The following is a 27,310-nucleotide window of genomic DNA, read 5'->3' as shown; positions in this document are numbered from 1 at the left end:
TAGAAATATAATTGAGGGAAGAATGCAAAACAGGAATTTATAATGGAAATTCCAACACAATCTTTGCTATAGCATTTCTAAATGCACTGTAGCAAGACTATGCACAGTGGGATTTCCTTTTAGTTCCTTTGAAAATCCCAGTGTAAGTTAAACTACAGTCATACTATAAAATCTTTGAACGAAATTCTTTGAACGATAATGGGAAACTATATGAGAAAGTAGCAAAGTGGTTAGTTGTTGGCAATAACACCCAAAGGCACTGCCAGTCATTTTTTTAATTCATCATCTCACAACGGTTTTATGACATTTTTTCTCCTCGTTGTTTGTCTCTGTCTCTAGAAATAAGTTATATGGACAGGCTTCTGAGTTCACTGGTGTGAAAAGATACAGAAAGGGGCATAATAAATACAATGACCAGATATCAGAATTTATCAGGGTGTCTTGGGTATTGCGGAGGCGTCCCATTTTTCTGAGTGGTCCTACTGAAATCAGTTGTGTCTTGGCTTCAGTAAAAATTATTAGACATCTTGGGTGACTCCCACTATGGTGCTCAGTGACTCCCTCTAAGCTCTTTGTTTTCCACATAAACAGATATCACTTCTGCTCCCACCAGCCACAAAAGAAGTGCTTACGTTTTGCTTACAAATGACAGGGATAACTGTCATCTAAATGCCTACAGCTGAAACTTTGAAATTCTATGTAGACATCTTTCATGGTATGTGGGAGCTTTTGGAAGGAAGCCCCCTTCTCAAGCAGTGATGATAATGATGTCTTTCAATGAAGGAAGGGATGGTTCAGTGGGCTGACCATTAGCCTGCTAAACCCAGAACTGTGAGTTCAATTCTTGAGGAGGCCACTTAAGGATATGGGGCAAAATCAGTACATGGTCCTGCTAGTGAAGGCATGGAGCTGGACTCAATGACCTTTCAGGATCCCTATGAGATAGGGATATCTCCATATATTTATTTACAGGTTACTATGCTGACCAATGCTAATTCCCATATGTTTTTATTTAACACTGTAGTTTTAACGAGATAGCAGAGATGCATCTGGGTGATGAGGCCCTGGCATGCTGGTCTGACTCAATGGTCTGGCAGCGTGAGGGTTGTTTGGCAAGCAGAAGAAGGCCATAGCTTACTCTCCGAGACTCCAGAAAAGCTATATTATAAATACAGCATATCTTGGACTTGGTTTAGAGGTGAGGGAGGGGGAGCAAAAGAAGGAAAAGAGACTGCCCACTAAGAGAGGTCCTATATGGATCTAGAAAGTTATAGCCTCAACATTCCAGTGATTTCTCAGCTGACGACAGCAACAGGAACTAGAAGTTGAAATGAGATCACTACTGCAAAAAACATTAAATTAAAGCCATAAAAGAAAATGGTCAGAAGAAACTTGTTCAGTTGCCAGAGGCAGAATTTCAGGTGGTCTGAAGTGAGGGCAGAGCTGTCCCCAGCAACACTGGACTGTTACCAAATTCTAGATATGAGACACAGTCCCACTAATTAAGAATGAAGGGAAAAGCTGGTAACAGAAATAAAATGAGGCAAGAAATTGTTCATTCCTCACTTTGTCCTCTATTTTCTTCTGTTTGTTTCCCTTTCTTCATGTTCCAGTGTTCCTTCAAATATTCAAAAATCGCTGCCCCTCCCCTCCAAAAAAAACCAAGTTTGGCTTAAATATGAATAAAAACATAAAAATAAAGTTGAGTTATTTGCCTTCTGGTTTTTGAGCAGTAGGGTTTGTATTTTAAAGCTTTTCTTTACATTAAAGTTGAAATTCTCATTTAATCACAATATTTCAGGCCTTGGTGCTTTAAGGAAGATACCAAAAATCAGAAGAATTGGCAACACTGATTATGAGACAGTGAACCCTACCTCTTGGGGGCAGCAGACAGTGGGAGAGCCCACAATAGCATGATTCCTTCAAAAGCTGTGGGTGGAAGTGTTGATGAAGAGGGCCTATGCATTTATCCAAAATAAGATAAAATCTAAACACAAGTATTGCTTTCAGGACAATTTCCTTATAAGTGAAATTTAAGCCAAGGAGTGGATATAGATTGATAGAGATGCCTAGAAATATAATTGAGGGAAGAATGCAAAACAGGAATTTATAATGGAAATTCCAACACAATCTTTGCTATACCATTTCTAAATGCACTGTAGCAAGTTAAACCCCAAGTCAATTCCAAGTGACCCTCCCCTCATATGCCTTCAAATTACAGCAAAATTCTGAGAACTGAATTTCTCATCCAACACATATGGTTTTCCTACAAAAGGGATATCTAACATGAAGAAATTATTAATTGGAGATATTGTTGGATAGGAACTCAGTGAAGGTGACAGATGACTGGCACTTTATGGAACAAGAAAATACAGTAGAACCTCTGAGTTAAGAACACTAGAATTATGAACTGACCCATCAACCACACCGCTCATTTGGAACTGGAAGTATGTAATCAGACAGCAGCACACACACACACACACACAGCAAATATAATACAATACTGTGTTAAACCTAAACTACCAAAATTAAAGGGAAAGCAACATTTTTCTTCTGTATAGTAAAGTTTCAAAGCTGTATTGAATCAATCTTCAGTTGTAAACCTTTGAAAGAACAACCATAACATTTTGTTCAGAGTTACAAACAGTTCAGAGTTATGAACAACCTCCATTCTCGAAGTGTTCATAAGTCTGAGGTTCTACTGCAGTTTGGACTTAACTGTTGGGATTCCCTGTAGTTTAAAGCATAATGATGTGAGAAGACTACAAAAAAATGATGGATTTAGTTAGGAATGGATTAAGGCATAAATGAGGATTAGAACAGAAACAGTCTCAAAGTAAGGATAAATTATGGCAATATATCACCAGTGGTGATAGGCAGATTAATAAAAAAGGGAGATGTATAATTCCAAGGCTTGTGGCTTTGGAAACAAAGTTAAAATCCAAATAAATCACGATTTTATGCCAGTAACCAGCAGCTATATTTACGAGGGCTGTCAATTAATTGCAGTTAACTCCAGCGATTAAGCAAAACAAATTAACTACATTAAAAATAGTTGCAATTAATCGCAATTTTAATCTCACAGTTAAACAATAATAGAATACCAGTTTAAATTAATTATAAATATTGTGGATGTTTTTCTACATTTTCAAATCTATTGATTTCAATTACAATAAGAATACTGTGTACAGTGCTCACTTTATATTATTATTTTTTATTACAGATGTTTGCACTGTAAAAAAGATAAACAAAATTAATAGTATTTTTCAGTTCACCTCATCCAATCACTACAGTGCAATCTCTTTATCATGAAAGTACAACTTACAAATGTAGAATTTGTTTTACACAAATTCACTCCAAAGAAAAACAGTGTGAAAATTTAGAGCCTACAAGTCCACTCATTCCTACTTGTAGTTCAGCTGATCGCTAAGACAAACAAGTTTGTTTACATTTTTGGGAGATAATGCCTGCGTATGTACAAGACGTGGGCAGAAATATCTATTAACTATTTACCCTATTCCTTCCCTACCCTGCCATGCTCATTGATTGTATAATGTTTAAATTTAGATTGCAGGATCTTGGGGGCAAAAATTACTTTTCCTAACACATTTTTGGGTGCTATCAAACTAATAATAACAAGATTAATTTGGATACAGATTTTTTTTAACCTGAAGGATTTACTTCATTGTTTACAATTCTGTGGAAGTAATTATGGTAGCTAGAAGATGACAAAGAGAGAAATCAAAGATCATAGAGATGGAGCTACAGAGTCAGCAAAAAAAGACAGAATTCTGCGTAGGGTGGATGATGTCTTTCAGCTCTTCTGTCAAAACAGAGAAAACCCAAGAACGGAGAGAGGAGGAAAAGTAGTGGCTTCTAGTGGCTCCATTAGGGTGGATAAACTCCCTCTGGATAGCTACATGATCTGTTTTTATGAATCTGTTGGTAAATTTATTTGCTCCCTATAGCCCAAATGAAGGGGGAGGGAGGAGAGAGGTGTTACATTGAAGAAGGATATCTACAGTTTACCAATTGGGAAATGGAGGCTTTTTGAATAATACAATTTTTAAGTCTCAGTCTCATTTTTTTCACCCCACAGTACCATACAGTACCATAATCACAATTAACATTTTTAATACATATATTCAATGTTTTAAGAAGATAATTAGAAAAAATGAAGGTCACTTATTTTGCAACCAAATGCTGTCAGATATTTAATGAAAGATTTTGCAATTGACTATATTGACCATCATTTTTTAGAAACTTATATGTATACTATGAATTACTCTGAAATGAAAAACTGATGAGGTTTAGGAACTAAAACAGAAAAGGGTATCAGGAAATGCTATGCTAATTATATTCACATGCCAAATCACAATATGTGCACAATATGAATACTGTAAATCATGGGAAGCAACTGCTTTAAAGGAAACATGCAATAATAATACACAAGAACCAGGGAACAAAGCCTAAATTAAAACAGATTTGACTTACAGATTTCCCCATTCTCTACATGGAAGAGAAACAAACATGTATAAATACATTGCTTTATGCTGTTTGGTACATTTTTAAATATAGCAACTTCAGCTAATAAAAACTGTACAACTTTAGTGGTTTGAATTAACCTTTCCCTTATTGACAAGTAGTATAATTTTAGAGTTCTAATATCTAAATAAAAAATGTCAATCTGTTTTTTCATGATTCAAAAGGTCTGCTACCAGAAAAGAATTTAAAAAACAACTATTTTAAGTGAAATATGTTAGTCTCTAGTATAGCTTCTGAACAGAATAGTATTTTAAAGCAAAACTCTATCATAACCAAACTGATATTCTGCATTTGTAATAGGTAAAAATTTCCAAAAAAAACCCAGGCTCCGAAGTGACTGAAGTTTCATTTTCAAGAGCATCTAAGATCATTTGACTTTCAGTTTTACCCATTATTACTAAAGGTCAGCTCTTACACAGTTAGGCAGGGGTGAAAGTAGAAATAGTGACTTACCGGTACAGGGCTGAGTTGGGGCCGGCTCTGGCCCCCGGGAGCGGCGGGCCTCGGGCAGAAGGGGCGGGATGGGGGGTCAGAGCCAGCCCCAGCCCGCCCTGTACTGGTAAGTGCCCTCCCCCTCCCCCGCCGGGGTAGCAGTGGCAGCCGGGGGCTCTAGCACCAGTTTAAAGGGTCCAGGACTTGGCTGCTGCTACCACCCCAGGCCCTTTAAACTGCTGCCAGAGCCCCCGGCTGCTGCTGCTACCCCAGGGCTCCAGGGGCTATTTAAAGGGCCCAGGGCTCCCCTGCCTCTACCGCCCTGGGCCCTTTAAATAACCCCCGGAGCCCTGGGGTAGTGGCAGCAGAGCTCCAGCAGCAATTTAAAGGTCCCAGGCATAGAGGCAGTGGGAGCCCCGGCCCTTTAAATAACCCCCGGAGCCCTGCTTCCGTTACCCCAGGGCTCCAGCAGCAGGGTTCTGGCATCAATTTAATGGGCCTGGGCTTCCCAGGCCCTTTAAATTGCCGCCTGGGGAAGCCAGGCCGCCCAGGTACGGCACACCGGCTTACTTTCACCTCTGCACTTAAGAGTACATCTACACAGCAACCCACCTTTCCTTCCCCGTGGCAGTGAGTCTCAGAGCCCAGTTCAACTAACTTGAGCTCGCAATATCGGGCTAAAAATAAAATAACAGTGTAGATGTTCCTGCTGGAGTGAGAGACTGGGCTCTGAAACCTGGGCTGGAGGAGGGTCTCAGAGCTGAGCAAGAATGTTTATACTGCTATTTTTAACCCTGTAGTGCATGCCCGAGTCAGATGACCTGGGCTCTGATACTCCCTGCTGCAGGAGTTTTCTGCAGTGTAGACATATCCTTAAGCTCCTGTCCTGCAGCTTATACATGTGGGAAAAACCCCAGTACCTGGGTAGAATCTCATTGACTTCTGAGGGCACAGGGTCCACCAGCCTATTGTAACTCACAAGGTTGGGGCCTAAGCCTGTTTAATCAGAGTAGATGGTTGAATGAATTTCTTAGGGCAATATTTAGCATCTTCCTCATAGTTATTTTCATAAGAACATTATACATGTAATATGACAAATGTAAAATGTGAAGAAGCTTCCTCTAAAGCACTGTTACAAGTAATGCAAATTTATCAGTCACCCAAATTAGCACTTATTGCCTCAAACATTAGCCTCCTCTATGCTTCACTTAGGGACTGATATTGTAAACACTTATGCATGTAAATTCTGCCATTAATTTCAGTGGCACTACTCCTGTGTATAAGATTACTGGCATGCATATGTTTTTACAGGATGAGGCCTCAAATAATACCAGAAAAAGGATAAAACCAGAAACTTATTCAGATCACATTTGTACTTACGGCTTCATGTTGAAGATATCTTTAAAACCTGTTATATTTGTTTCTCTATTTTTGTGCTTTTCAGCTATAAACTTTTCTTTAGTCCAGGTCATTTGCACTTTTTCAGGTGTAGCAGCAGCAGCATCACACTTAACAACTGCTGCTGAATGGGATGCAGTGTTTCTGTCATGGATTAACTGAGCCTGAAAAAAAATAAAGAGAACAGGTCAAAATATAGTAGTTTTAGAGAGACAAGGAAATTTAAATCACTGATCCTGCACCACCTAAATCAATGGGAATTGACAGACTTTAACTGGCTCAGGATCAGCCCCAAGAGGTTTACAAACTATGATACCTTATGCTGCAAGCACATGTTTAACTTTAACATTGAAGCCGACAGAACTACTCAGATGCATGAAGTTACTCATTTCTGTTTACTGGGGTCTAATTGAGAGGCTTATTTTTATAATTAAAACTAAAGACAATTTGCTTTAATGAAAATTTGAGCCCAAATTAACTTTAATTCCAATCTGAAGATTTTGCTGGGAATTTCCTTATGTTTAAAAAGATGCTTTTCCAAGCTGTGACCCATTAAGAGTGAAAAAAAGACCAAAAATATATCTGCAAATACTCTGCACTAAGCAGCACTAGCAGAGATATAAGAAACAATTAACACTGAATTGGTATCTGAAATAAAAAAAAATCAATATCACTGTTTAGGACAGAAATAATGTCTAACTGTCTTTCATTGTTATGGAACAGAAGACATTAACAATCGATTGTATTAAAAATGCAAAGGGAGTGAAAATTTTGTGTTAGAGATTTTATTTAACTGCTTAAATGGAAATTAACACAAATATGCTCACAGTATCTGGAATATAATGAAACACCAATGTAATGCCACAAACTAGGATACCCATCTTTGGACATAAACATTTAAAGTGCCATATTTTCTTCATAATCGAACTAATAAATTGATGAGTGACACTTATAGTGTAAAGATTCAGATGTTTCACCAGAAGTATAAAAATATTGTTGCTCTCTATTTTTGAGAAGATAAAGTATATCTTTAGAGGGGTTTTTGCACTCCAACAGTAAAATTGACTTCAGTGGGGTCAGAATTTCATGGTAGGTTTCTGACTAAATGGACTTAGATATGCTTCAGCACTGGCTATATGCTGCTTGATACATGATAGACTTCTAAATGCAATCATTATTTTAAATATTTTGAAGGAGTAAAATATGCTTCTCAATCAAACTCCTCAAATTCTAGATATTACTTAAATGAGAAGAAGAGAGTAGTTGAAGATATCTTTGCTAATTTTCTTGAGACTTTTAGAAATTCCAGACATTACTTCTCAGGAAATTCTAGAAATGAGGGAAGCTGTAACATAGTGAAAGTTTGTAATACCAGGTATATACACAAAAGATAGTGCTGTGATAATAAAAATAAATCATAGTAGGTAATACTAAAATCTAAATTGCTTGAGGATTGTTTCCAGACAAGAGAGAGGAGAAGACGAGAAGATTGTTTTCTATCACATCACTGCTAGCATCAATTTTGTTTAACCATGATTATTTATTTATAGGAGGAAAATGGGCAAACATTTTGTAAAATATTTGAAAGCATTAGAGAAAAAAATCTGCAATTTCATTTCCAATCCTTAGTACTATATTTTCTAAAGTGGCACTGTAAGTGTTGTAACGAGACTGGACTATCTAGTCAGTACTACTTCAGACTACCTCTTCTTCATCAGGCAGCGGAGCCTGTATATCTTGACCAATTGACTGTGGACTAGAGTAGATTTTTCTTCTGACTGAACCTCGAGACTCATCAGTGATGCTCTGAATCTGGGACATTCAAAAATTAAAGTTATAATTTATATGAATGAGTAGAATGAGCATGTGTATATCTGTTTATATATATATATATAGGGGCTGTGTGCTTTTTTTTGTATATACTGTGGCTTTTTTGTTTTGAATCTGGGACACGAAGGTCACCAAGTACAACCAGCATACAAAAAAAAGGATATAATTAATTATGCTACTCAGATAAAAATTTGTCTTTATTTAAACAGCTGAAAGTGGGAGTATTCTGAAAACAGATACAGATGCCACTATGTAATTGTGCTTGCCTTTCCCAAACATGGTGCTCATTTGCACAAATTAGCATAGTGATATATTTCTAAAATTTGATGTGAAGCAATACTTTTAATTTAAAAGAAACAGAGATCAAAGAGTTATTTTGTACTCAAACATGCAGACTGTACACAAAAGGAAAAAGCTATTTACTTCAATAGAAAGTTACACATGTAAAAACCTAGCTCCATAGTAAGTTAATGAGTTTGTTTTCTTGGTAACAGACAAGAATTTTTACACAATCTCAACAATAATTTTAAAAAGAACACACACACAAAAAAAACATGTATAAAAAGCCAAACTCAAACACTCGTAATAAGATTACTGAACAACTATATATGTTCAGTCTGAATGTAGGTTTTGCCAAGGCATGTTCAGTATATGAACACCTGACTTTGGGATATCAACTTAAAACACAAAGAGCTTATCAACCTCTTGGGACCTGGGAATCAGTAGACACTCATGACCTCACCTCTCTAAAATAATGACTGACCTATTTTCTCTCCCATTCCTTCCAAATTCTTAATACTCAGACCTTTGTTTGTTTTATAACTTTTCACACACAAGTGATTATTCATGTACAATGGTCTCCTTTGCAGCACAGAAAGGGGTCGGGTTCATAAGAAAGCCTGGGCATTCAAGGCTCAGTGGTTGCCTGCATGTGGTTGTGGATCTTGGCTAAGTTATGTATCTTGGTTAGGCCTCAAAATAATGAAAGCCTTCTAAGGTCAAAGTGTATCAGTTAAACCTGGGATAGATAGGATGCTGTAGAGTTGAGTAATGAAAAAAAGAAGGCCAGCAACACTTAAACGATGGTTATTCTTATACCCTTTACAGAGCTTTGAGGATGGTTTGCATGTAAAGGTATCCCACTTAAAGCTACAGGTTTAATGAAGTTGCAGGGACCTGGTCAAAATAGTCTAAAGTCTGTCTCTGTTTTCACTGGCCCTTTGCAATTTGCAAAGTAGGCCATCTACTACAGGTAGTGCCCATTTATGGGGTAGGGGCTAGAAGACAGGCCGTACAGCCAGGATTAGGTTTGTTAATTATTTACATACCATCACAGAACCCACTAAACTGACTATGCAGTCACATTTTTGAGTCTCTACATTTGCAATTTCCAAGTTAGAGAAGCCCAAAAAATCATTAAACTTAGAATGTGAACTTTTAGGTGCAGCAATTTATTAGAACTTAAACTAATTAATCTTGTAAGGCCTCAGAAAATTCAAACCTGACTCAGATCACATGCTTAAAATTTGAGGCTGCGTTTTGCATATAAAACAAAGAGCTTGAATTCCCACACAACATGGAAAACGAAATGCAATCTTAACTACTTTGGCACAACAGCACAGCCATAAAACTGCTCCAGAAAAATATAAATGTAACACTGGGGGAAGCTGGTCAATCAAAGAGGTACTTTAAAGACACCAATTTCAAAAGAATAAGAAGCTTTGCAGGCCCACTGGAGAAATCAAGCAGGCAGAACAATGCTTTTAATAAATCCTTGGACTTCATATATATAGTTATCATTAAGAATAAAGATGGTTGCACTAGATTTTGTATGGACTTTAGAAAATGAAATGAAATTACTTTTAAGAATTCTTATCAATTATCACAATAGATGATGTCCTGGTTGCTGTAGCCTATCAGTCTGTTTTTCCATACTGGATCCTAAAAGTGGGTATTGGCAGGTAGAAGGGGATCCAAAAGAAAGGGGGAAGACTGCAGGAAAAGGGATGTGGAAATTTAAAGATATAACTTTCAGATTGTGTCATGCCCTGGCCATCTTTGAAACGCTTATGGAGAGGATACTGCCCAGCAGCACGACAATGTTCCATGGCCCAGGGCTCAGGGGAGCCTCCTTTCCTGCCTTCCCTAGGCCCTGCCACCACTGCTAAGCCCAATGCAACAAGGTTCATCTCTCTTCCTCTCCCCTCTCCCAGTTCCATCTGCTGTCACTTTGAGCCCTACCTTTACCGCTCCAGGGAACAGGAACTAAAGGGAGAAGATGGTGGAAAAAGGAGAAGAGAGAGATGGAGGAATCCTCCAAAGGAAGGATTGGGGAGGGATAAAAAAAGAGAGGAGAAGAGAGAATCCCCCCAAACAGTTGGTGGGAATGATGCAAGAGGGATAGTTCAGTGGTTTCAGCATTGGCCTACTAAACCCAGGGTTGTGAGTTCAATCCTTGAGGGGGTCGTTTCAGGACCTGGAGCAAAATAAATAAATGGGGATTGGTCCTGCTTTGAGCAGGGGGTTGGACTAGATGACCTCCTGAGGTCCTTCCAGCCCTGACATTCTATGCCCAAAATATAGGGCAGCAGGTAGGAAAAATTTACAACAAGGTAGTACAACTAGTCACAGCAGAGGGAAGAAAGGAGGTTTCAAAAATCATTTGATTTTTAAGAATATCTGTAGTTGTCTTTAAATATATTTAATTTCATTAGCTAAAGAGGCACATACTGCATTCAGGTAATTATGCAAAAAACGTGGCTTCTTGAAAATGAATATTTTGCTTCCTGCACATGTACTCTCACAGCAATGGTAATTCAGCCCCCAACAAAGAACAAATTTAACATTCTATGTATTGTTTGGCTTTATTACTCATATCATGATCCAGCAAGCTGTTCTATTGGGTTGGTTTCTGCACAGGCACCAGCATCCACCTTGCATGATTATTAGCCCCAAATTCCTAAGTGCCATCTTCCTCAATTGCTAATGTGCCATCAAGTTTGTGTAGGTTTTATTGTACTGTTTCCCATATGGTAAAACAAATAACATTTTGTAACTTTTCTTGTATTTTTTAAAAATCATAATAGAACTATTTAAAAAAAATTTATATTAAAAACAAAACAACTCCTCTCCTCCAACCAAACCTATTTGTTTAAAAAAAATGTTCACACTATTGTACTCTTCAATTTTTGGGAAAGAATCAAAAAGCTATTCTTGTTTTACATAGGCCTAATTAAAAAAAATTTTTTTTGGAAAGAAATTCCTTTTTATCAAGTTTGTTGTTGTTGTTTTTGTTGAAAATTAGAGATATTGTGGTTTTCTGAAACCATGCCAAGGAATTTCCCAACCAGTTCTAAGTGCATGTCACCATGATATTGCTTGAGCAGGCTAGGATCACCTAAACACCACAGAAATGGGGGAGGGAGGGAGGAAGTCAGACAATGTAGCAGTTCTTAAAAAGGAGTACGTTAGCATTTATTTTAGCACCATCCATACCCATTTACTTTTATTCCCATTTTCCCATAAGTTTTCCATGCTCTGTATGTTCAAAGTTTTTATTGGAAAGTAGGCTCCATCCTGTACCCAAACTCTCCTAAATTCAGTACCTTCTTTTCCAAGGTGTCCCTTCTTCTCAGACACTGGTCTGGTGCTTTCTTTAAAACTCCCCTCTCTAGAGCTGTTTCCACTTGACACTCCTTCAGTGAACTCCATCATGCCTCTCCTCTTCCTGCCCGTACCCCTTGGAATGAGATGGGTCTGATTTATATAGGCCCTTCTCACTTTCAGAAGCCCCCGAGTGATGGTTGATAAGAGTCAGTTGTACCAAACTCTAGTTCTAATTTGGGGGTAGCTCACCATCTGCAGATGCTTGTTTCTGGGTTTTTCCCCACCCATGTGACAGTTCACTGTATCACAATATAACAACAACAAAATCAAATACAAGGATTTCTCGTCCTTTCCTAACCTCATCCACATTATATTGATGCTATGCATTCTAATTCATTTAACACCTGCCCCCCACCCATACACTCACTCCTCTAAAGGTTCAAAAGACACTTAAAGGGTCTTGCCCATTAAATAGGTTTATTTTAACAAGGTGACAGAAGCACACATATTGAAGGAGGTTGGGGAATCCTAACAGATACTATATTTTAACTCAGGCACAAGAGACTATTGTTCCTCTAAAAAGAAGAATGCAAGAACAAGAATTGGCCAATATGTCTACATGAAAAACTTCTCTGAGATCCGACGGCAAGAAAACTGACTGAATTGCAAATAATAGAGGGAAGATACAACCAAACAAGAATATTCAGAATTAATTAATTGTGGAAGACAAAAATAAGGGCAGTGAAAAACAAAATCTATTAATACAAGCCAGAGAGACAAAGAGGAAAATCAAAGGCTTTCATAAATATACTGTGGGGAGGAGAAGAGAAGTACTAGAGAAAAAAAATGCCACTAATAAATGAGTAGGAGGAGGATATTAGTGGCTGAAATACCGAACTCCTTTTAAAATCTGTCTTCAACAAAGAAACTATGGAAAAACAAGCATGGAAATATAATATAATATAATATAATATACACACACATATACAAATAATTTGACTTGGATATGTATCTTAGCTCCTAAATTTACTATACCACTAAAATATTATTTTTAAAAAGTCATTGTCTGGGAGAGAAGAATGAAAGGAGAAAAGCAAATGTAATACTCATTTTCCAGAAGCGGAATATCTTGGCAGCAAGCACTCCATAGAACAAACTCCTACCAGATGTAAAATAATGGAAGAAATATTAACAAGACCATTAAGACCAAAATTTTAAAAAATGCTGGTCCTCAAATTATGGATTTAAGAGCCTAATTAAGCACCTAAAAAAGTGCCCTGAATTTCAAAAGCCTAAGGCATCACGTAGCTCTCATTGACTTCAGTGGGCACTAATGAATGCTTTGCACATTCTGAAAATCTTGGCACAGGTATATAATGGAACCAAGAGCAATAACAAGTTTGAGTTTATAATGATTTTATATTGGGAGATTAACTTAATTGCCTATTTTAAATGAAAACTAAATTTGTGAGTGAAGGGAATGCAGTTCCATTATACATTTGGATTTTATGAAAGCATTTGTTACTCTGTCTCATGAAATCTTACTTGAAAAAAAATCTTACCATGACTTCCTTTCTCTGAGCAATTTATCTTCTGATTCTCAACCAGTGAGAATGTCTTCTTTTTCCACAGCCATCAGGGTCAATACAGAGCTGTTGCTGGGGATGGAGCTCTGGTCTATGGCTACACTCCAAACATCCACTTGTTGATTAATATAAACTGGCTAATATACATATATATTATGGTGATACTACTACTCACAGTATATATTCCAAACATTTAAGTTTACATATTATATATATTATAGTATAGCAGGTATACAGACCAAACTGGCTTTGTTATAATCCTGTACTCTTATGCTAATTATCCCATAACACTATGCATTAGCTGAAGTAAGCCTTTGTTTGAATAGATAATAAAATCAGGACAGATAATTATTTCTTCATGGCAACAGGAGAGGCGTTACCCACACAAACCTTCGTGTCCCTTAGTACCTGCAGTGCATGTGCTCAGAACAAAGATAAGGGTGCGTCCTGACCTGGAATGTCTGGCTTCTAATAAAAGATAAAGGGGATACACCATGGTACCAGAAACCAACAAGGTAGAAAACTGATTAATTAAACCCAGTTTCAGATGATGTATATGGTACCTTTTCCTGGTAAACATAAAAGGATGGCTTTAGAGGCATAACTTTGGGAAGCACATCTTCTTCGTAAGGTGAATGCATAGCAGGGCCGCCCAGAGGATTCAGGGGGTCTGGGGTCTTGCTGCCGAAGACTTGGAACTTCGGCGGCAGGTCCTGCGGCAGATGGACCCCCCATCGCGGGTTTTCGGGCCATTTCGGCGGCGAGTTCCAGAGCAGAAGGACTCCCTGCCTCCGAATTGCCGCTGAAGACCCAGAGCAGAAGAAGCTCCGGGGGCCCGGGCCTCGCAAGAGTTTTCTGGGGCCCCCAGAGCAAGTGAAGGACCCTGCTCCAGGGGCCCCAAAAAACTCTTGTGGGGTCCCCTGCGGGGCCCAGGGAAAACTGCCCCACTTGCCCGTGCCCCCCACCCCCCGCTCTGGGCAGCCCTGCTGCATAGTAGTGCTCTTCACGAACTGGTATCATATAGAACCTTCTTCTTGTACCATATTAATAAACCTGAGTGACATTGGTTATTTGGTCGTAACAAAGTAACAAACCAAAGTACGGTCAAGCAGTTGACTATAAAATTTATCAACACAATCCCTCAGCAGAGTTTTTCCAATGCAACAGAACCACTTAACAAAATTTGTTAGAAACACTGAGCCTGCAACTAACCATTATGCTACTATATACAAGCAAGAGAGACAAGGTGGATGAGATCTACCTCATCTCTCTAATATCCTGGGACTGATACAGCTACACCTACACTACATATATACAAACAAGAACTGTCAGAGTCATATACTAGGATGTAGGAACTCGTTTCCAGCCTAGACATTTTGATCATATCAGGGTAGACAGAATCAGAAGGTATGTTGCTCACAGCAAGAAATTATTGTTAAAAAAAATTCATTCTGCTTCTTAACTTTTTCCTGTTTCTCAAATAAATACTAAATGTGAATAATAGTAGGCAGATACAGAGACAGACAAAATAAAACAAGACCTATCCCCCCTTTCAAGAAACAAGGCATAAACTGAAAAAACTGTATTTGTGGACAAGCAAGTGTCACACCATTTTTCATTTAGAGATTCATAGATTGGATTTTTTGTTCTGATTTGTTTTGGGGTTTATTTTTTGTTTTTTTTTTTTTTACTATTTATCCATTTTTTTTCTGAAACAAATGGAACAAAATAAATAAAAAAGGGAAGATTTCTAGCAGGTCCAATTGTTTGTTGTTGCAATGAGTCCATTCCAATGAGGAAAGTGTGATTCAGCCCCCAGTCTGATTTCTGTATGGAGACAGTACCTTGATCAGTCAAACTGCACTGCCACCTTTAGACTTGCTGAAGGTAGTTTAATGAATCCAGGACTTGCTTCTAAGTCACACTGCATCCCTTCTCTGGTGTTATTGATTGAAACACCAATGAAAGGAACATGTGTTTGGTTCCACTCCTGTAGTGTCTTCTAGAACTCTTGGGAGCAGCGGGGAGAGACTGGTTGGCTTTGGTTATGTTCTCTGCAGGGATTGGCCCTGCTTTGAGCAGGGGGTTGGACTAAATGAACTCCTGAGGTCCCTTACAAACCCTGATATTCTATGATTCTATCTCAGCCAGCATTTCCCTGAACATCAGGACACCTTCAACCTTAAGAGGCAAACAGAATTTGTTTGCAGTAGCTATTTGTCGTCTATGGGTGAAGTTAAATCTAATGATTTGCCACTGAGTTTGAAGCTATAGCCCTAGCTGCAAAGCAGGTTACTACCACAGAAGGTTATCTCAACTACTGTCACTTCAAAGTATAAGATAAATAAAATAAAATTCCACTTCTTAAAGGATGATAATAGAATATCAGGGTGGGAAGGGATCTTAGGAGGTCATCTAGTCCAATCCCCTTCTCAAAGCAGCGCCAATCCACAGGCAGATTTTTGCCCCAGATCCCTAAAGGGCCCCCCAAGAAGTGAGCTCACAACTCTGGGTTTAGCAGGCCAATGCTCAAACCACTAAGCTATCCCTTCCCAAATGAAGGAGGAGAGAGAAGTCAAGCATTCCCCCCTCCCCCTTTATAATTCAATTCCTTGTGTTAGAAACATCCTTGCTGAATCATGTTGATCAAACAGTCTCATGGATATGGTGTTTGAACTGTTGTGATTAAATGTAAATTTCTTATTTATGCCTTCCCCTGCCAGAGAATGGCCATTTAAACACCTACCTGGTGTGACAGAGAGCCTTTGTCTCTGGAGAACTGGTTTCGGCCTGCCTTCCTAACTCTGGAACATGTTACAGCAATATTCAGGGCTTGCTCCAGGCACCAGCATTCCAAGCAGATGCTTTGGGTGGCAATCTGCAAGGGGCGACAGTCCATGTGTTTTTGCTCCAGAGGAGCACACAGAATTGCCGCCGCAGACAACAGGGGCAGTCCGTGTGCTGCTAGGGTGGCATGTGCGTTTCCATGGTGGAGGCAATTCGGCGGCAGCTTCTATGTTCAGCTGTCCATGGTGGCGCAGCTTCTGTCTTCCAGCTGAAGACAGAAGCTGTCGCCAAATTGCCGCCGCCGTGGAAACGCGCATGCTGCCCTAATGGCGCACGGACTGCCCCCGCCCTCCACGGTGGCAAATCAGCGTGCTACTTGGGGCCGCGAAAACAGTAGAGCCGGACCTGGCAATATTATACAGTAAAATATTATAACTTCACATATAATGCTGGTATACACATTTTACCAGGAAAATAATGTTCAGCAGATTATGAGTTTTCAAATGATACCTCATAATGCTTACTTTGTACAAAATTTGTCATAATTCCATAAAAGTAGTGAACATAATTGTGCAGACTGTCACAACACATTAGTGTTACTATATTAGGTGCTTGAATGCAATCATCTACATATAAGATTCATATCACCATATGGGATATACTGTTTTGGAATGTGAGAGAACAAGCCATCAACAAAAGAATCAGGAAGTGGGAAATCATTTGCGGGCTTCCTGACCCAATGTGTTTTTACATTAACACAACCATGAATGAAAGCAAACAAAAAGAAGAAAAAATGATTATATTTTTAGGCCAGAAAGGACGATTATATAGTCAAGTTTGACTTCTCGTATAACACCAATCATGGAATAGTGTCCAGTTATTCCTGTATTGAGTCCAATCACTTGAGTTTGACTACAGTATGTCTTCCAGAAAGGCATCCAGTCTTGATTTGAAGACTTCAACAGACAGGTCATCTGTCACTTCCCTTAGTAGTTTGTTTCAATCATTAATCACACTCACTATTAAATTCAAATTAGAAACAAGGAACAGATTTTTGTCTACCTTCATCTTCCAGTCATTGGTTCTAATTATAACTGTCTCTGCTATATTAGATTAGATTAGAGCCCTTTATTATTTGGTATTTTCTCCCTGTAAAGGTACTTATACACCAGGGGTGGGCAAACTTTTTGGCCATATCGGGTTTCCGAAATTGTATGGAGGGCCGGGAAGGGGAGGCTGTGCCTTCCCAAACAGCCAGGCGTGGCCTGGCTCGCTCCCCCCATCTAACCCCCTCTGCTTCTCACCCCACCACGGTCCTTCCAGGACTACTGCCCCCTCCAACCCCCCGTTTCCTGTCCCCTGAAGGCCCCATGAGATCCCTGCCTCATCCACCCCTCTCTGTCCCCTGACTGCCCCCCGCCACTCCATCCAACCCTTCTTCATTCACCCACCTACTCCTGTAATAGACCCTAACCTCTGGCTGAGTTACCGAAGTCCTCAAATCATGATTTAAATACTCCAGGTTACAGAGAATCCACCATTTACACCAATTTAAACTTGCAAGTGACCAATGCCCCATGCTGCACAGGAAGGCAAAAAACCCCCCCAGGGTCTTGGCCAATCTGATGGGGGGCGGGGGTAGAGAGAGAATTCCTTCCCAACCCCAAATATGGCAACTCTGAGCATGTGGGTAAAACCTAACAGCCAGACACCCAGAAAAGAATTACCTGTAGTTACTTAGAGCCTTCCACATCTAGTGTCCTATCACCAGCCATTAGAGATATTTGCAGCTGGCGGTCACAGATCAGCTACATGTCATTGTAAGCAGTCTCATCATACTATACCCTCCATAAACTTATCAGGCTCAGTCTTGAATCCAGTTAGGTTTTTGCCACCACTCCTTTTTTTAGAAGGCTGTTCCAGAACTTTACTCCTCTGATAGTTAGAAACCTTCATCTAATTTGAAACCTAAACTTATTGATGACCAGTTTATATCCATTTGTTCTTGTGTCAACAGTAGCACTTCATTTAGACAACAACTCTCCCTTCCTGGTATTTATCTCTTTGTGTATTTACATAGAGCAATCATATCTCCCCTCAGCCTTCTTTTGGTTAGACTGATTAAGCTAATCTCTTTGACTCTCATCTCATAAGGTAAGAGACTCAAATTCACCTGATCATCCTAGTAGTCTTTCTCTACACCTGTTCCAATTTGAATTAATCTTTCTTAAACATGGGAGAATAGAACTGCACACAGTATTCCAGATGAGGTCTTACCAGTGCCTTGTATAATGGTACTAACACTTCCCTGTCTCTACTGCAGATACCTTTCCTGATGCATCCTAGGACTGCTTTAGCCTTTTTCACAGCTGCATCATATTGCCGGCTCATAGTCATCCTGCGATCAACCAGTATACCCAGATCTTTCTCCTCCTCTGTTGCTTCCAGCTGATAAGTCCCCAACCTATAGCAAACATTCTTATTGTTATTCTCTAAGTGCATGACTTTGCACTATTAAATTTCATCCCATTTCTATTATTCCAATTTTCAAAGTCCTCCAGATCTGATATTCTACGGTCCTCCTCTGTATTGGAAATACCTCCCAACTTTTTCTCATCTGCAAATTTTATTAACACACTCCCACTTTTTGTGCCAAGATCATTAATAAAAATGTTAGATAGGTCCCATGACTGATCCCTCAGGAACTCCACTACAAACCTTCCTCCAGCCTGAATTCACCTTTCAGAATGACCTGTTGTAGTCTCCCCTTTAACCAGTTCCTTATCCACACTTCAATTCTCATATTAATTCCCATCTTCTCTAATTTAACTAATAATTTATCATGTAGAACAGTATCAAATGCCTTACTGAAATCCAGGTAGATTAGATCTACATTTTCTTTGTCTACAAAAACCCAGTTATCTTCCCAAAGAAAGAGATCAGGCTGGTCTGGCATGATCTGCCTTTTGTAAAACTACGTTGTAATTTTTCCCAAATACTATTTACCTCTCTTTCAAAATTTGTTCCAAGATCTTGCATACAATTGAGGTGAAACTAACAGGCCTGTAGTTTCCCGGATTACTTTTCTCTCCTTTGTTAAAAATAGGTACTTGTGACATCCTATATTTTTTGATCATCATTCTTACAAGACTATGATAAATTTTGTATAAAGTATGCCTGTGAGATATCATTTGAAAATTCAATCTGCTGAATACTGATGTCCTGGCAAAATGTGTGTATCAATATTGTATGAGAAGTTATTAGATTCTACTATGTATCGTTGTTATAACATGCTCCAAAGTTAAGACAAGCAGGCACAAAACAGTTTTTCAGAGACAAAGACACCCTAGCACCCAGTCAGGTGTTAAAAAGCTATCAATGCCATTCTTCATCAACAGGAAGGTGTAAACAAGAAATTTACAGTTCATCACAGAGACGGTTCAACCCTCACATCCACAAGAGACTATGCGTTGCCTACACACCAGCTGGGGGTAATCCTCAAAGAGAGGAGGATGATATAAAAATGAGAGGCAGTCGGCTAGCAAGGCTGATGCATATACCATTTTCTTTGATGAAATGACGGACTTTCTGTGAGCTTGCATTGTTCAGTAGTGTGCTGGACAGCACAAGATGCACATCTCTGAGGGAAAGTCTGACACTAAGAATTTGCAGATGTCACCCTGTATGTAATTCACGAGTGACTGGCCAGCTTGCTCATGTGTTTAGCTGCGAGTGAATTTGCATGCTGACGGCTGTGTAAGCAGGCCAAGAGTGGCTGTTCTAACAGCAAAGCAATGTAAAAGGCACCCCAGGCTAGAAATTAAAGGGGACATAGCTGTTCAACAGCCCAAATTGTATCCCGGGTAATGTCACAGTACTATATTAGCAATTCTCCAGCCATAGGGTACAACCTCAGAGTTTACAGATTCATTAAAAATCCTTGCAATATGTTAGATATATAGTGTCATTTTCTTAATTGTTCTGTCATAACTTGCAGATTTCAAATTCTGATGTGATAGCAAAAATAGTATTACTGAAAAATATAAGGTTACATAGACTATTTAACTCAAAATAATATAGTTTAAAATTCTTCAGTTAAATTTTTAAAATCCTCAAAACCCAGGAAGATAGATATGTTTGATGACAAGCATGCAAACACAGATACTGTTAGTGCAGTATTTTAAGCTCCAATCTACTGCTGTAGTTTTGCTGGAACTGCAGTAATTCTCGTATTTCAGTATTGTTTAGAGCTAATACTAATGAGTCATACACAAAAAAATAAAGTAAATCAAATATTCTCTTACAACTGATAAATTAGCACAAAATTAATAACAAAAGAGGTTTTATTTTATTTATTTGTTATGAAATTGTTAGAGATCATGGCCTAGCATTACCACTTCCACTTGCTTATACTTGGTTTTCATAAAATTTATAGTCAAGTTAAATAGTTTACCTCTCTTTCCCTTTCATTCTTAGACAGCTGCATCTGTTTTAACATCTGAGATCTCTGCTCCATCATAAGAGTCTTCTCATATGTGAATGCTGAAATATCATTTTCAAACTGCAAAATAAGTATGCCATCATTAAAAGGAGAAAAATCTCATTTACAACGTTCCCCCACCTACCCCCATCATTTGGGTAACATCCTGGGGTTTGCTTTAATTTGTGTTCATTTACATCCTAACAGTTTTTCCAAGTCTATATTTGGTAAATATCTTCTGTCTTCAATGCTTTGGAATTCTAATTTTCAAGTCTACACAGTATTAAAACACTCCTTCAAAAATATGCCACTAGACACTGTATCATATCAGAAAAATTTAAGATACAAGACTTTCCATTGCTCTGTTCTTATACTGACTGCAGGAACAAGGATGGGACAAAGGCCACCTTTTAAACCATCTTTGCAGCTCCTGTATTCTGTCCCCAACCCCTCTAGCGCACAGACTTGTAACTGCACCTCTAGCATGCCTCCAATGGTGAGAGGGCTGTGAGGGGAGTGGTGGTGGTGTAGAACTGACACAAGCTCTACACTGCCTAGGAAACAAGCTAACGCCAGGGGTATTTCCTGGGGGGCTGATTCCACACAATTTGCAGTCCTTTTGTGCACCAGAAAAGGGTAAAGACTTTAATAAAAAATATGGTCCTTACAAATTAGTAAAATATTCTAACTGAGGTTGTTATGGCTAGAAGAAGTAGTGGCATTAATCAAACTGAAACACCAGAAATAGTTATTTCACACACAACAAAATACAAAGCAGAAAACAGGCATTTTGGCACATAAGGAGCACAAAGAAGTTCTAAGAAGGGAATATTTTGCAAATATATGTGTGGCAGTTCCAAAGAACTCATGACGTAAATCATTACTCAAAATGAATCTCTGAGAAGAATGGCTTTAACATGATTTTGAAAGGATCACCTGGATTTAGACTGAAATTAGTAAATGCCAGAAGTCTGCAATTTCTTCTTCATTACTGTAAATACATTAGCAAATCTGAAAAAATTCACAAAAAACACGAAACATGATGGACTTACCCTTTCAAAAGACAGGACTAAAAAGACTTTAAAAAATATACACATTTATCAAGAATAGTTACCCTGCCTAAAATCTCCTACATAGATCAATGCTCTTGGAAGCTCTATGTTCTATTGATGTTTTCACTGAGGTTTACTTAAAAATAGCCTCTCCTCTTCACTTCTGAAATTTGTCAGTGTCAAACATGACAAAAAATATTGACATTAACTTGTGCTTCCATTAGTGCCTTACTGCAGCTTAAACCTGCTGATGCCTGGATGTTTCTGATGACACTGGATTAGTATTTTCTCTCTGCCCACATGTTCAATTAAAACAAACAAAAAAAGCCCTTACTTCTGCCTTACCTATATGGCCATTAACATGCTGTGACATAGTGACCCATTGGTGCCAGCTGGCAAAGAGTTCACTATTTTGTGTCAACAATTCCTGTCGGGCCTCACAATCTCATTACACCTAATAATGGGAGGAGGGATAGCTCAGTGGTTTGAGCATTGGCCTGCTAAACCCAGGCTTGTGAGTTCAATTTCTGTCTGAGGATTGGTCCTGCTTTGAGCCAGGGGTTGGACTAGATGACTTCTTGAGGTTCCTTCCAACCCTAATAGCCTATGAATACATTGTTTCATAGTACTTATCCATAAAGAGTGTCATGTAAGATCTTAAATGAAAGCCAAGGTCACACTGGTCATTAATATTGCTGTGAAATGTATGTACTGATGATATTTAAAAAATTATGTCTATATGCTCAAAATATATGTTTATAGTTTGTATCAAGGTATTACTCCCCAGCAGAGGTGAAAAAGGGGTTTCCTGATAGACCAACGGTGTTTATCCAACTATCAGTGGAAATGTAAATCAAGTATTTGTCTCAGTCACAAACATTAGTCTTAGCTAAATGCAGATGAGATTTAACAGGAAGAGGACAGCAGGGGGAAAAAGCTTTGTCTTGGGGTGTACTTCAAAGGTTTATTGGTCTGTAACTGGGGGACAGGGACAGCACCCCATTATCCTGAACTTGAAGAAGTAATCAGGCAATATGATTGCATTCATGAAAATGAGATCCCAGCTGGTCCTGGTTGGAAATGCTGCAAGAAAGCTTTAGGTGAGATAAGACTGCTTTTATGCAGCTGGGTAGCCTGTCAAAGTTAAGTTTAATCTATAAGAAGCATGTTATACTTCAGTATTATATGTAAATATTTCTGTTTTCATTTATTATCCTTACTCACTATGTCTTAAATCTTAATTGTTGATAATAAACTTATGTTCATTTTACTATACATATATCTCAGTGCTGTGATGTTATAAAGAACCTGATCCTGAGAAGTACCAGTCAAGCTGTGTGTAGACTGTTCTGTCAGGGACATCTTACCTGGTAATTTCTGTGAGTGTCCAGTGACAAGGGCTGGATGCTTTCATAGGGGCTTGGGAACCGGGGTGCACCTATTACTAGCCTGCACAGCAAAGTAAGGGGTTAGTAGAGCCCTGAGGAGATTGTTTGGGTGATAGACTGGAGGTGTCAGTTAAGCACAAGTAATTCTCTCTCTTATTGAAGCAGAGGTATAACAAGGGGACTCACCATCCTGGACACCCCAAGCAAGTGTAACACATGTCCTTCATGGCATCATGAGTCAAATGTATCACTCAGTTCTGGTTTCAATACCCACAACCTCGACTCCCTCATTGAAATGGCTCTTGAAGCTAGTGTTTTCATGGATCTCTTGAAGCCTCTCCTAGGCCTTGATTCAGAAAAGCATTTAAGCAAAGTGTAACTCTAAGAACATAAGTAATCTCACTGAAATCAATGGTATTATGAATGTGCTTAAAGGTATGTATATACTTCACTGGAGTAGGGTCCTAATTGTGCTTGCCTTTAAAGTCCCCTCTCAAACTGGAAACTCAGGAGAGATTACTTATTACTTTCAGTAACTTGAGTTCTTTGAGAAGTGTTGGCCCTATGGGTGCGCTACCATAGTATATGAGCATGCCCTTGCACTCTTGGTCAGAGATTTGAGTTAGCAGTGCCTGCAGGTCTGTGCCTGCAGGCTACGCTAGATGGGGATTAGACTAGATGGCCCTTGCAGTCCCTTCTAATCCTATGATTCTATGATTCTACATGGCCTCATGCTTCAGAGTGAGGAAATATGAGGAGAAGTGGACCCGCCACCACTCCAGTTCCTTGTCAACCACAAAGCTAGAGGGGAAAGAAGGTGGGGAGAATCCATGGAGAGAAAATATCTTGAAGAACTCAACTTCCTAAAAGATAAATAACCTCTCCTCCTTCTTTGAGTATAGTTCCTATGAGTGCTCAATTCCTAAGAAGTAACTCAACATGGAAGTGGGTGCTGAGGAGGCAGATCCAAGATAGTGCAGAGGACATCATCACCAAAAGTTGGCACAGAAAGAATATTGTAATGTTTGGAGAATATGTGAACTGAAGACCAAGTTGCTGCCCTGAAACTTTCAGAGATGAGGATGTCTTTGATGAGAGTGACAGAAATGGACTGAGCCCTAGTGGAGTATGCTGCCACTTTGACAGGGAGTTGTACCACAGCAATCTTGTATCAGGCTATGATGCAACCCACTTTGATAATCTTTGAGAAGAGATCAATTGTCCTTTCATTCGTTCAGAAAAGGATATGAACAATCTAGGGGAAATCTAGAAATGCCCTCTGAGCATCTAAAGTGTGAAGGCTTGTCACTTCTCCGGAGGAGTGAAGTTTGGGGCAGAACATTGGCAGACAGTTATCATGCCTGATATGGTATAAACCAAGGATGTGGGTATAGTGTGACCTCAGCATGATAGAAGGCAATGTAAGGTGAGCCCTCCCACCCTTCTAACCAAGGTGATGGCTACCAGGGAAAAGGTCTTACAGGAAAGATGGAGGAACAAAGCTGCCTGTCATAGGTTCCAAAGGAGGTTTCCTTAAGATACTGAGAACTAAATTAAGATTTCAAGAAGATGTGGGGTTCTCAATATGAGGGAACAGATTAGATAAACCCTTAAGGAATCTTGCAGTGGTAGCATGACCAAAATAAAAGAGGCCCTCAATAGGCAAATGAAAGGCCATAATAGCTGCCAGGTATATTATGACAGAACTCATAGGTAGTCCTGTGTTTTTAATTTAAGCAGGTAATCAAGCATCCTGGAGAGAGGAGATTCAAGAGAGGCTATAGATTGACAGAAACACTAGGACAGGAAGCATTTCCACTTCTATTGTTAAGCCTTTCATGTGGCGGGTGGATTTCTACTATTCAGCACTACGGACTGTACTTCAGATGAATAGTCCACCTTTAAGATCGAGAATGATCAAGGAGCGAGACCTTGAGGATCAGTGATACAAGGTTGGGATGGCTCATGATGCCCAAGCTCTGTGTTAGTAGGTTCAATTTCAGGGTATGACGGTGAAGTATCTCTACAGAAAGGTGAAGTAGAGCTGAATAACACACATGTCTTGTCCAAGAAGGCGCTATTAAGATGACCCTCGCCTGCTTCGACCACAGTTTGATTAATGCCATGAGGATTAGCATTGCTGAAGGGAAGGCACAGAGGAGGGTGCAAGGATAGAAGACTAGGAGGGCATCTCCTAAAGACTTGTGACATAGTCCCCCTTTGGAGAAAAAGATGTGGTATTTCGTATTGGTCTGGTTGGCAAGGAGATCCACTATCAGGAGGCCCCAAACTCTGCAAATGTGAAATATCAGGTTGTTGAGCAACCAGTTGTGGTCCTGATGAAAGTTTCTGCTTAGGGCATCTACCACTGTATTCTGGATACCTGAGTAAGGTAAACAGTGGAAATCTCTATGTGGCAGGCAATGCACCACTGCCATAGCTTTAGAGATTCTGTATATAAGGACTGGGATCTTGCTCCACCTTGTTGATTTACATAGTACATTGAACCCCACATCTTCCTGAAATCTTAATTTAGTTCTCAGTACCTTAAGGAAATCTCCTTTGGAATCTATGACCATGTCTATCATTATTCTGACATGGTGTCCCTAAATGTCTAGTGCTGACATGCAAAACAAATCAGCTGTAGCTCTAAAACATTGATGTAAAGTAATATTTCCTGTGGAGACCATCTTTCCTGAGCAGTAGATCTTTGCAAGAGGGCTCCCCACACACCTGTTAGTGGCAGGTATGAGAATGGTTCTCCCAGACAGATCTGCAAGGAGTCTTGCCACCACCTGAGGATGTCCAGCATCTGTGAGGGTACAGAACCTTGCTCACTAAGGCTGTGCTTGTTTGATGTGTAAATGGTTCTGAGCCAGGCCTGAAGGCATTGGAGATGTAGTTTTGCATGTGATGTGACAAATGTTGAGGCCAATATGGGATCTAGGAGTTGAAGACAGGTTATTAGACTCAGCTGGAGGGTAGTGACCAGACTGGATATGGCAAAGAATCTGCTCTATGGTAGTGAAGTCTATCCACTGAACAGGTGTTAATGTGGACTTTTCAGGTTGATACAAAGCCCCTGGAATTGGAACAGCATTAGAGCCTTGTTGGTTGCAGACTGGAACTCTAGAGCAGAATGCCCCTTCAGAAGACAGTTGTCCAGATAGGGGAAGACTTTAATACTGTCTTGATGCAGGTGAGCTGCCACTATTGAGAAGACTGTCATAAAGACCCATGTGGCTGGGAGAGTCTGAAGGGAAACACGGGTATTAATAGCATTCTGAGCCAATGAAGAAGTGCAGAAAAAGCTCGAAGGAAGGGTGCACAGCAATGTGAAAATACATGCCTTGGAGGCTAAGAGCAATAAACCAATCCCCTTGATTCAGGGCTGGGTTTATGGAAGTCAAAGTTACCATCCTGAAGTGCTGTGAAAGGATATAAGTATTCAGGTTCCAGAGGTCTAGGATCACTCTCTAACCATGTTTCTTTTGGGAACCAGAACTATTTGGAATAAAACTCTCTTTCCACAAATTCTGAGGGAACTATCACCCCCAACTGCACTAGGGATTGAACTTCCTGCTTTAAAATATCCTCATGAGAGGGATGGGGATGGGAGAGAGGCACAGCATAGAAATGGATAGAGTATCCCGAAGCCTCCATCTTTAAAATGCACCTGCCAGTGGTGATAAGCTCCCAAGAAGGTAAAACTGTGACAGGTGGTCCCTGAAGGGGAAGTGGAAGACTAGTTTGGACAGAAAATCCAGGGGAGGGGATTGTTTGTAGCCCTTGACCAAATTGTCAAAACAGTCATTTGGAAGGGGGCCTGGGTAAGAAGGCTGCCGTTTGAGGTGGTACTCTCTTTTGGAGTCCGGGCCTCCTTCGAGAAGGTTCCATGGGTCTGTAAAAGATATGGTTGGGAATGGAATGGCTGGGATTGCTGTGCTATCTGTGATTTACTAAAAAGTCTCTTTGTTATCTCAGGTGACCTCAGTGTTGCCCTCAAATCCTTGAGGAAGTGTAGCAAAGTATTACCACTGAATGGCTTCAGCACTTGGAAGGCAAGATCTTTCACCGTGTTTTGTATCTTCCTAGGGAGCCTAGAAGGTTGCTGCCAAGAGGCTCATTGCAAAATAAACAATAGCAGTGGCTAAGGAATCCGAAGCTGTGTCAGCAGCATTGAGGGCAGCCTGTAAAGACAGCCTT

At 39.6% G+C, this 27,310-nt stretch overlaps 1 protein-coding gene across 4 annotated transcripts in view; it reads right to left on the bottom strand.

Annotated features, from left to right (window-relative positions):
- SLC12A7 (solute carrier family 12 member 7) overlaps positions 1-27,310 on the bottom strand; it is a 283,500-nt gene that overhangs the window by 3,821 nt on the left and 252,369 nt on the right. Inside the window, exons 21-24 of one of the 4 annotated variants that reach the window (XM_030551652.1) lie at positions 20,638-20,745; positions 8,080-8,187; positions 6,358-6,539; positions 4,495-4,509 (exon numbers count right to left, since the gene is read on the bottom strand). In XM_030551652.1, coding sequence (XP_030407512.1) covers positions 4,495-4,509; positions 6,358-6,539; positions 8,080-8,187; positions 20,638-20,745 — 413 coding nt within the window. The remainder of the gene's footprint in view (positions 1-4,494; positions 4,510-6,357; positions 6,540-8,079; positions 8,188-20,637; positions 20,746-27,310) is intronic. The other 3 variants (XM_030551653.1, XM_030551655.1, XM_030551656.1) reach the window with 3 other exon arrangements.

This window comes from Gopherus evgoodei, chromosome 2 (assembly GCF_007399415.2).
Source record: "Gopherus evgoodei ecotype Sinaloan lineage chromosome 2, rGopEvg1_v1.p, whole genome shotgun sequence".
NCBI lineage: Eukaryota > Metazoa > Chordata > Testudines > Testudinidae > Gopherus > Gopherus evgoodei.
Note: the sequence above shows the minus strand (reverse complement) of the source record. Positions and strands in the feature narration are given on the sequence as shown.